Source organism: Vigna angularis, chromosome 6 (assembly GCF_016808095.1).
Source record: "Vigna angularis cultivar LongXiaoDou No.4 chromosome 6, ASM1680809v1, whole genome shotgun sequence".
Taxonomy (NCBI): domain Eukaryota; kingdom Viridiplantae; phylum Streptophyta; class Magnoliopsida; order Fabales; family Fabaceae; genus Vigna; species Vigna angularis.
The window spans coordinates 18,126,639-18,137,444 of NC_068975.1; the positions used below are offsets into that span (position 1 = coordinate 18,126,639).

Below are 10,806 nucleotides of genomic sequence, written 5' to 3' on the forward strand. Positions count from 1 at the left end.
TAGACATCTCAAACGTACTCTTTACAGCAATTCCTTGCAGAAAGTGAAGTCTTGATGTCTTGAAAGGTCTCCTGATCGTTTCCTGAATTCTCCAGTATTTTTCTGGCTATTTTCGTGTGTCAGAAGATGCTTTTTGCCTTTCTGTCACGTCTTTTAAAGCCACTTAACTTCCTTAATTCGCTCAGCGCACAGGTGTGTGTGCGCTGTGCGAATTTCCTTTAACTGCTGCACTTTAACTGAACTTATTCGCTCAGCGCATAGGTACTGGTGCGCTATGCGAATTTTCTTTTTCTAGCAGTGCGAATTTAGGCTTTCGCTTAGCGAAAATTGGTTGACAAACTCCAAATTATACACCCTTTCCTGTACAATAATTTACATAACAATCTACTTCCTATTACAACTTTTCACTGAGTAATAACTGAATAATTATAAGATTGCGATCATTTATAAGTGTAAAAACAACTCTTTTTCACACTTATCAAACTTTCGCACAACGCACCCCATTCGCAGAGCGAGACTAGGAGTTTCTCGCACAACGACTTGTCTCGCTATGCGAATTAACTCGAAGAGGTATCAGACCTAAACCTCTCGCATATTCGCACAACGAGTCTGCATAATCTGCAGAACGAAATTCTGCAGATTTATGCAACTCAACCACAAAATGCCAATTCTAACTATGTTTCCCAACTTCTAACACTCCTAGATTGTATTATATACCTAAATAGATTATATACCTAAATAGACTTGTCTAAGTGATTCTAAACATTCCTATCCTCAATCTAAAGTGTATATGAACCAATTTTCATTATAAAACATCAAATTCATCAACTTAAGGACCTAAATTCAAATCTCCCACTTTGCACACGTTTTTGACCATTTGAATGGCTCAAAAAAGTCACAAATGACTTATCCAAAATATCCCAACAAATCAATTGAGTCCTTGACCTCTAGTTCTCATTTTCACTACTTCACTTCCTCCAAATAGACTCAAAACATGCAGAATTCAGTTAACCTTCTATCTAGTTACTCTTATGACAAATTTCCCTCATCCATATGATCAAAACAGTTTTACTCCACATTCATTTTAGTTTAAAATCATCAACTTCCCAAATTCAAATCAAGCAATCAAATTACATAGAACACCATATTACTCAAATTCCTAAATTTAGTTCAATCACTATTATATCACAAACTTCATCACACATACATACCAGAATACTAATAAAAAACATAAATCTAACTTCCCTTATCTCAGAGAAGTACCACCCAACTCACAGAGTTACTCCGACAATGCCTTGCACCGTAAGGAAACTCAACAGAAACCTATAACTCACCAATTGGTGATAGAAATTCAACTTTAAAACCTAAATTGAGCTAAGAATTGAAGAGAAAGAGTATAAGGCACATGCAACCAGAATCTGCTGCATGCTCACAGCCCCAAAAAACCCAGAAGAAAAAAGAAACGACTTACCAGGTGAAGAACAAGAAACTGATCGGTCAAGATCGTAGCCTTCGACACCAGGATCGCCTAGGCACCTCCTGATCGTCGAACAGTTAACTCAGTTGGGAGGAAATCTAGAGAGAAGTGAGAAAAATAGTAGAGAACAATTTTTAAAGTAAAAAGCTCGTCTCATTATTTTAATACACCTATCTACTCTAATACTCTATTTTCTAGGTTTTTATATCCTATGCTTCTTGAATATGCTAATATGCTAATGTTTGTTAACCATAATTTAATAGGAAAGATACTCATAATCATATCTTTTTCCTACACTAATAATAAAATTTCAATTTTAAAACCAAAAACATATTAACCTTTTTTTTAATCAAATGACATAATTTTTTTTTTCAAATTGTCGAACAACTCTCACATTTTATTTCTCAATATGTTTTAACTTTTTAATCAATTGTAATAGAATTGAATGAGTTAACCATTGATGGAAATGCAAGGAAGATGAAATGAAATAATAAACGATTTGGAGACCAAAAAAAAATCAGCCATAATATTACGCTAATAACATAAATCAAATAAAAAATATTTAAAATTCAAATAAAATATTATAAATAAACATTTGTGCAAAAAATAATACATACAAAAATGACAGAAATGGGAATAAACAAAAGATAAACTACACAACATCAAAATTTTTTTCTGATTGTGAGGACCACATGCATTTACATGGGTTGCTGTAAAACTCTTCTTTTAGGCTGTAAACAATAAATACATAGAGTGATAGCATAGAAATACCATTACTTTTTCAACAACTTTCACCAAATCACATAATATATTTTTTATTATCTCTCTTCTATTATTAGATTCTTAACGTTATCATCCATGTTTGATTGATCAAGTAGTTGTTGAAAATTACAGTAAAAAGTATGACTAATAACACAGTGAAATGTGTTCATGAGACGAGCTCTCACAAGTTTTCCCAGTTTGAAATTAAACAACGTTACACTTGAAACATGAATTAGGTGAAACTTTTTTCTAATTTTTTATGTATTTTACTAAGTCTATTTGTTTTGTCTTTGCTGAAAGAAACAACATAGGTGTTATTACTCACGAACCATGAGCTTTTTTTCTTCTATAAATATGGCTTTAAGAAGTTGTTTCTTGACATTCTACTTTCCTCTTAGATTTATTGTCTCTTGCTGACTTCTACTTTTGGCCACAATGGCTTGTTCACCTTCTCTGCACATAACAATGCTCCCATGGTTTGCACAGGAACACATCACACCTTTTCTGCAACTCTCCAATAGCCTTGCAGAAAGAGGACACAAAATCTCTTTCTTCATCCCAAAGCACACACATGCATCCTTTCAACACTTCAATCACCACCCTAATCTCATCTCCCTTATCCCAATCTGTGTTCCTCAGAATCATCATCATGGCCTTCCCCATGTTGCTGAAGAAATCGCATCAAAAGTTCATTCTTCCACTGTCTCACTTTCTATGACTCCAATGCTCCTATGTGAGAAGGACATTGAAGTCCACCTGCTTGAGTTAAAGCCAAACATTGTGTTCTTTGATCATGCATATTGGGTGCCAAAACCACGCTTAACTCAATGCTTAAAAATTAAGTCTTTAGTTTATCACGTTAGAAGCTTTTCATCATTGACTTGTGAATCATCATATTCATACCCTTTAGGGATATCTAAAGGGTACTGCTGCAACATTGCTGAACATCATAACCCGTTGCATGAACCAAAACTCCTTGCTGGATCAGGAAAAGTTGACCATGGTAAATGCATTGTTCACACTGAACCTTGTACTAACAGTATTCTAGCTCAATCTTATGCAACAGGACTCAAAGGTTGTACAGTGATTGAAGGAGCTTATGCTGATTGTCATAGGAGGCATGTTACTGTACCGAAAGAAGCAACATGCCTTATTGATGAAAATTGGGCTAAATGGCTTGGAAATTATGAAGCTGGTAGTGTGGTTTATTGTTCCTTTGGTAGTGAGTGCACATTAGAACCATGTCAGTTTCAGGAAGTGGTGTTGGGGCTTGAGCTATCAGGCATGCCTTTTGTGGCAGCTCTTAGACCCCCTAAGGGTTTTGAGTGTGTGGAATCAGCACTTCCAAAAGGGTTTAAAGAGAGACTTCAAGGAAGAGGGGTTGTGAGTAGTGCATATTTTCCTCACAGGTTCATTTTGGAGCACCCTTCAGTGGGCTGCTTTGTTACCCTTTCTGGACATTCTGGGTCTTTGTCTGGTGCACTGGTGAACAAGTGTCAGTTGTTTTTGTTGCCAAATCATGGTGAAATGGTGTTCAGTGCAGGGGTGATAGGAACCACCTTGAAGGTTGGAGTGGAAGTGGAGAAGTTGACCACTAAGAGGGTTTCTTTACTAAAGAGAGTGTTTGCAAAACTCTGAAATTATGCAAAATTGAAGTTAATCTATGTTTGGCTTATCTAAGAAATAAAATAGATAAGACCCTTATGTTGTGCCGTTGATCAATACAATTATTTGATGTTTTGTGCAATTAGAGTATATATGCATATTTTATTTTTATATTCAATATAATGTATAAATCATAAGTACATTTATGAAGATGTGTTTAAAGAATATAAGACAATGAACAGTAAAATATTGTTTTCCAGTATTTAAGACCATTACATTTTCTACCACTCCATATCAATAGATACAATAAAGACATAAGTACGTGGAAACCAACTTCCATTTTTAATTTAACTTTCTCAACGATTTTTCTTTTAGAATCCAAACATAGTTGGAGACCATTTTGTTTTAGTTTATAATTTAAAATACTTTTTTTTTCCAGTTTGTTTACACTCAATGCATGCCAGTTAATCTCTTTTAAAAAATAACATGAGAGAACAACACATGAATAGTGTATTTTGTCAATGAAATTTTCACTTCTTTAACTGGTATATCTTATTAAATATAGAAAACAACCAAATAAGGTTCAGTATTGGTTCATGCATGACCAGATTCAAACCATATTGCAGGTTCTTTTGTCATTTCTTATTCATAATAGCAAGTAATGGACCAGTTTACGTTTAGTTGTGTTTAAGGCCAAATCTTTAATTCTAAAAAGTAAACCAATCTCGTGAACATCCACAGAGTGGATTCACATGACACACCTAAAAGTATGTGAAACCAATACAAAATATTAATCCAACAACACTCCAAATTGCTGTGTATATAAATTAACATTTAAGGCAAAACCACAAGTGTAGATTAGACCTAGTTGCTTGGAGAACCTGGTCAAGCAGAATATGGCACATACCAGTGGCAATGTTCAGGTGCAGTGGCTACTAGCAACCTTGCTCATTGCCATGTTAGGTGGTGCCAAAGCTATTGCTTTATGTGACACAGAGTCAAGTAAACTAAGTGCATGCTATGCAGCAGTTACTGGGCAACACCCTCCAAAACCAAGTGAAAAATGCTGTGATGTTGTTAAGCATTCCAATTTGCCTTGCCTTTGCGGATACAAGTCTATCCTACCAGCATTTGGATTCAACCCCATCAATGCTTTGGCCTTGCCCCGTAAATGTGGTCTGAAAACACCACCGGAATGTAGAGGTAATAGTCTTATGCCTGAGTAGAACTTTTATTAACATAAATACAACTTAGACTGATTAGATATTCTTCATTTTGCAGTGGTTTGAAGAATTTCTTGAGAATCACAGCTATTTTGAGCACCCTTTAGTCTTTAGTTTGCTTTCATGTGCTGTATTCATGTTGGAAAAGCTTTTAAATTGGCATTTTCGTCCCATCAAATAAAAGAGTAGTTTGTTTTCAATCTCTGCCTCTACCACTCAAAATATCTAGCCATGTATCATGCAACTTCGATCTGTAGTCTAATAAAATGTTTGTCTTTTTTTTTTCTGTTTTCTGAATTCAATGCACAGAGAAATAAATGGATCAGAACAGAAGTATTTGAATGATTTCAATGCACTAGTATCTGGTCATAAAAAGGCAGCAAGCCGAAACAAGACATTATGCTCAGGAACTTAACTCAATAAAACTATTTTAATCAACACCATTCATTAACTCAAATGTTTGCAGCTACTAACAAGCCACAACATTCATGTCCAAAGGAAAATATGCACTTCATTGAAGGTTCAAGTAAGTTCACACTCCTGTGTGATAATCCAATGACAGTTCCTTCCTTTTATTACTTACCATATTCCTCATTTGAGCATAAGAAAAACACTGGCAATGAATCCTCATTGCAGCTACTCATCTTCAAAATTGGATCTAAATGGATCGTCATTTGTGATCCAACATTCAAGTGCATCACTGAGATATACATGATTTGCAATACTGCTAGCACTGTGACCCGTTATTATGAGGTCCCCCAAAAATAGGTCTCATGTAGGCATCATCAAACCTCCTCCAAAAGTGATGTATGGTGAACACAGGACTTTCTATTAACATGGACAAACTTTCCTTTGCGCGGCTAATGTTGGTGGCTGCGGACTCCTCTAGGGATAGCAAAGGTAGATTCAAGTCCTCAAGTTGTGAACCTGGTTCTTCATGGATGATGTTTTTCCTTGTAGCAGCGTGGGGTAGCAGATATCTTATTAATGGTTTTGTGAGAAAACCAAACACCTGCAATGATATTGGAGCTATATCAATTACTTAAAGGTTGTAGCAATTCATAAGAATGAACAAGCAACATGTGATCAAAAGGTGGATGACAGCAGATGCAAGAATTGATTTCACTAAGAAAACAGTTGAAAATTAATCTTTTTAACTCCACGTGAATTATTCTAAGTTGTTATTTGTTACTTTCAGGACAGAGGGAATGCCTCAACTCACCAGTGTGCTGAAAAGGACAACAATAATGGTGTTGGTAATCATTGTTGCATTAACTGGATCAGAAGTAACTCCAGAAAATGTGAACTGCATAAATAAAAGAAAAGAAATCAATGGCATCAACTTCTTAAGGTGTGATTGGTTGTTTTATAACTGTGGGAGGAATGTCCATAAACAATACAATGGTAAATAAAACCTGATAGGATTATCCAACAAAAGAGGAATAAGAAGCTGACAGTCTTTGGATTAAAACTCATATATTTGATAAAATTTGTGTAGAACTTTGAATTCATGCATATACCTGTTTGAAAGCCAGAGCAATGGAGACAGCTCCCCTCATTAGCCCTGCCCACCAAACGATTATCTGGATGGTTTATCAAACATAAGAAGCCAATAAATAACAATAGATAGTTGCTCAATTAACTGTTAGTATGAGATATCATACAAAACATGTTTAGTAACCTGCTGTCTGAAAGTGATGCGTGATGCTTGGTCAGAACTGGCACGTGTGTTTGTATAATTGGCAATAGCAGAGAGAGGGAAAACAAAAGCAGCACGGCCAACCAATATCAATAGGATTAAGGAACTGTATATCCCCATCAAACTTCCGTAACTGCAGTGAGTCAGTGGACAAGATAATCTTCATGAGAGAGGAATGACGTTTATCATTCTAATGCGATATGTTTGAAACATATCTCACAAATTATTCTTAAGAAAATTCCAGAAACACAGGTGTTGCAAAACAAATGCTTAAGATCAAGTTTGTCATAATGAAAACGATTTCTAGCAGCAGAAAATAAGGTAGCTAACATGTGGTTTCATTCATAAATCCAATTATTACCGAATCTTTCACAATTAGAAGCAGATAATACTTGACAATTAAAAATAATGTTTTTTTTATCATAACCAATTGTGTCACAATCTGATAAATACTTGGACATTGTTGAAACAGTGGCTGAAGTCACATTGACTTATCTATGTATACCATACAGCACAAGAAAATGCATTAGACCATAAATTCTACCATCAGTGTGTGATGTATTAGTCAGTGGTAAACTCTGGATAAAATACAATTGTTTAGAGTTGTAGAAAGGATTAGGACCTTAATTTAGTCATCTTCCACTTCTCAATGTCAAGGGCATCCATGCCCACATATAGGAATATGAAGGTTTCTGCAATAAATGACATTGTTGCAAACACATGCCTGAAGAAGGGAAACAAATCAGGAAACCATTTTTAATCTGGAAATTACTGAAATCTTTGATGGATTAATTAATCCCTACCTGGTTGTGATTCTTGAAGTTTCAGCCATATTATACCATGCATAATGTGACATGAGTATTCCACAAAAGAAAACGGTGATGATTCCACTTAGATCACATAGCTGCAAGAATTTGCAAAAAAATGGATGGCCAAAACGAAAAACGAAGTTATTTCTATATTTCTTGTTTAGTTCATCATTGTAGACAAAAATAGATTGTCTTTAAATAAAGATAGAAGGTTTTGGCAAAACTTTATCTTATGCTAAGTTTTACACTACATTGGCTCCTTATAAATCCCAAATCTCCATTAGCTTAGCTACCTACATGCCATTAATATCATCAATGCCATTAATGAGAAATCAAAAGCAGAAAAATTCTACGAGCTTCCTTCCAATACCTCTGCCAACATATAGGATAGGTATGCCTTTAATATCATCAATGCAATTTCACGAACACTTGAATGTCTGCATGCATACGCAGAGACAAACTTGTTAAACATTAACTCAAAATTTCACTTGAAAAATCATATTTTGTGAGAAATTTGAGAGAATGATACATACCTTCCAAAGCATAAGGCTTTCAAGATATATGATGTGAGGAGGCCAGCCTGCATAAATATGCATTTATTTAGAGAAAGTAAATAAGATGAGAAAGTACAAGGACTAAAAGTTTGTTCAAAATAAACATGGAATTTGACTCTTACTTGGTCATACCTTTCAAGTAATCATGAGAGGAGACTACATACATGGAAAAGCACTTTTCAGTTCCATATATACATTCCCTTCCTTCACAATTACAATCCAAATGCTCTTTATAAAGTCATGTATTATGTTAACACAATACATTTACAAGTGTGTAATGTGCAAGTCAAGCATGGAAACAGCTTGCAAATTTCTTCCATAAAAGTCTAAGTTAAAAATGAAATCAACGTTTTGAATCAAATGTTAATTCCCAGAGACAAACTAAAAGGTAAGCAAGACAAGCTTTGTAAACTTCACTCATGACATGAATGCTCTTTCATTCAAATGTGTAGGTAACATAAGATGCATGTGAAAGAAACACAAGCAACTAACTAAAGAAATTAAGAAGAAGTTCATAAAGTCAGCTGATCACACATGAAGAAAATTAACAGGCAAAATTTGCATCCAAGTTTTCATTAATGAAACTCACTAGAACTCCTAGACCAGTGCTTAATCCGAATAGATAGAAGAAATCTCCAATTAACCGGAATGTCTTGCTGCTAAATTTTGAAACATCAAGCTTTTGCACTGCATTGAAGAGAACAACTGATGTGGCATCATTTACCACTCCTTCCCCAAAGACTAGGCTGTAAAGTAAAGGAGTCTCATCTTGATGCAGAACCTACAACAGATTCCAAATTCAGAGTTTGACAATTAAGAGCATACAAAAAAGAGTTAGATGAAATGAAAGACTACCATTTAGCACTCTAACCAACCTGCAGGGTACAAACTGTGTCTGTTGCTGAGAAAATTGTTCCTATAGCTGAATCAAATCAAGATAAGCTTATTATTTTTCATCCCAATACGATATATCTAAGTACATGGTTCATTTAAAACACAGTCTGTATTTGTGCAGTATTGAAGTGATCCAATGGCCTCACCAAGATAATCTTTCGCTGTCAGGCAAAGCAAGTTCAACTTGGGGAATATCCACCAGCTGCCTAAATGAACCAAATACAAAGACAAAAAGGTAAATCATTCTTGAAAAATTTTCACTGTGGCAAACTACAAGGCAAGGAAAAACTGAGATTTCGTCATTACCGCAAGTAATAACAAAAGTTGAAATGAAAACACCGATGACACCAAACATCATGATGGTTAAAAAGTTATGGAAGAATTGTTTCTTCTTCACCTGAAATCTGTTAGGAGGGTTAACTCTACACATATTAAGAAAAGTTTTGAACCACAAGAGCTGTTTTAACTCTAATATAAGACAAACTCTTACCCTGCATTGAATATTATGGGAGGAAGGAGATATATGAAGAATAGTTCTTCATTAAATGTAAGGATGCGAGAACTCTTTCCTTTGCTGATCAATAACAGTATAATTCCAGCAATGATTCCCTACCAAGGAGAAAGTTAGATACACAAAGGCTCAATAAAAGTGTGTATTCAACATTAATTCTTTTAATAATCCTACAAAACCATCCATAAACACTTTGGACAAGTAAATCTGAAACAATTCAGTAAAGCAGAAAACTACTAAAAAAAGTTCATTCTTTGAGAAGATCCTATGCTTCATCTTTTGTTCTTAGTGCCTTTGTAAATATTGACTAGTCCATATTCACTATGAGTGAGTAATTTTCTTGACATACATACACATTCAACTCTCACCCTCCCAAACAAACCATTTACCATGAAACTAATCAAATGGTATCAGATTCTTCATAAGCTATCTTTTCAACCATTATTGTTCTGTCAACAAACGATCATACATAATGGAGAGAAATGATCATACATAGCTGATAATGGAGAGAAAGAAAATCCTAAAAACATTATAATCAAAATTAAAAATGGGAGAGAATGCAGCTTACTATTATGATGGCAACTATGGATTCATTAATCCATCGATTTCTTTCAAACAAGTGACCAATGATCAAAGTAAGGCAGAGAACAGCCACAAAAAGTGAAATAGGCACCACTTGTGCATGTTCACTAGCCAAATTCTTGGTACACTCAGAGATCAGACTCAGTGGTATCATACTTCTGAATTTTTCTCTCTAATTAGTAAATTTTTTTACAATAATGGTACTCTCAGAACTCATCTCACTAGTTCATATACATAATAATGGATATAAAGCTAATTTTGTTGGAAAACTTGGAAAACACAGAATCAGTAAACATAGGAACTCAATTGTTGTTGTTTGCTGTTCTAGTAGGAATGATCATAAACAGAAACGAACATGACACAAACAAGAACGTGTAGCGATGATAGCAAGGAACATTGCATGAAGAAATAACGTGTCACTCTCACAATCAGTCTAAGATGGGAGAACTGACACCATGCAAAGTTAACCTAATACTATGTAGTTAGTCACATCACATTGAATGTATTGAACGCAAATTACTTTAAAGATTTGTCCCATCTGTACTAGTATAACTAGAAACACATGGTTAAATTTATAATTTTGTTATATTTTTAATTTGTTGGTTTAATTTAGATATTTACTACAAATTATGTATAACTTTTAAAATTTTAATATTTGTTTCTAAATATCTTCGAATTCATATATATTCT

At 34.5% G+C, this 10,806-nt stretch overlaps 3 protein-coding genes across 3 annotated transcripts; 2 read left to right on the plus strand and 1 right to left on the minus strand.

The window, feature by feature from the left end:
- Positions 1-2,601: 2,601 nt before the first annotated feature.
- Positions 2,602-3,986, plus strand: LOC108342449 (cyanidin 3-O-galactoside 2''-O-xylosyltransferase FGGT1). The gene has a single exon (XM_017580229.2). It carries the CDS (start codon positions 2,675-2,677, stop codon positions 3,875-3,877), a length of 1,203 nt encoding a protein of 400 aa, XP_017435718.1. The 5' UTR covers positions 2,602-2,674; the 3' UTR covers positions 3,878-3,986.
- A 669-nt stretch (positions 3,987-4,655) lies between these two features.
- On the plus strand, positions 4,656-5,352 carry LOC108343519 (putative lipid-transfer protein DIR1). Its single transcript, XM_017581851.2, has 2 exons — positions 4,656-5,047; positions 5,126-5,352. The coding sequence occupies exons 1-2, from the start codon at positions 4,741-4,743 to the stop codon at positions 5,131-5,133; spliced, it is 315 nt and encodes a 104-aa protein (XP_017437340.1). The 5' UTR covers positions 4,656-4,740; the 3' UTR covers positions 5,134-5,352.
- Positions 5,353-5,478: 126 nt separating this feature from the next.
- Positions 5,479-10,481, minus strand: LOC108343518 (sodium/hydrogen exchanger 4). The gene is made up of 14 exons (XM_017581849.2): positions 10,103-10,481; positions 9,514-9,632; positions 9,330-9,427; positions 9,170-9,229; positions 9,005-9,051; positions 8,719-8,910; positions 8,109-8,155; positions 7,946-8,012; positions 7,570-7,670; positions 7,389-7,490; positions 6,749-6,899; positions 6,588-6,650; positions 6,290-6,373; positions 5,479-6,079 (listed from the first exon to the last, which is right to left on the minus strand). The coding sequence occupies exons 1-14, from the start codon at positions 10,268-10,270 to the stop codon at positions 5,795-5,797; spliced, it is 1,584 nt and encodes a 527-aa protein (XP_017437338.1). The 5' UTR covers positions 10,271-10,481; the 3' UTR covers positions 5,479-5,794.
- Positions 10,482-10,806: the final 325 nt, after the last annotated feature.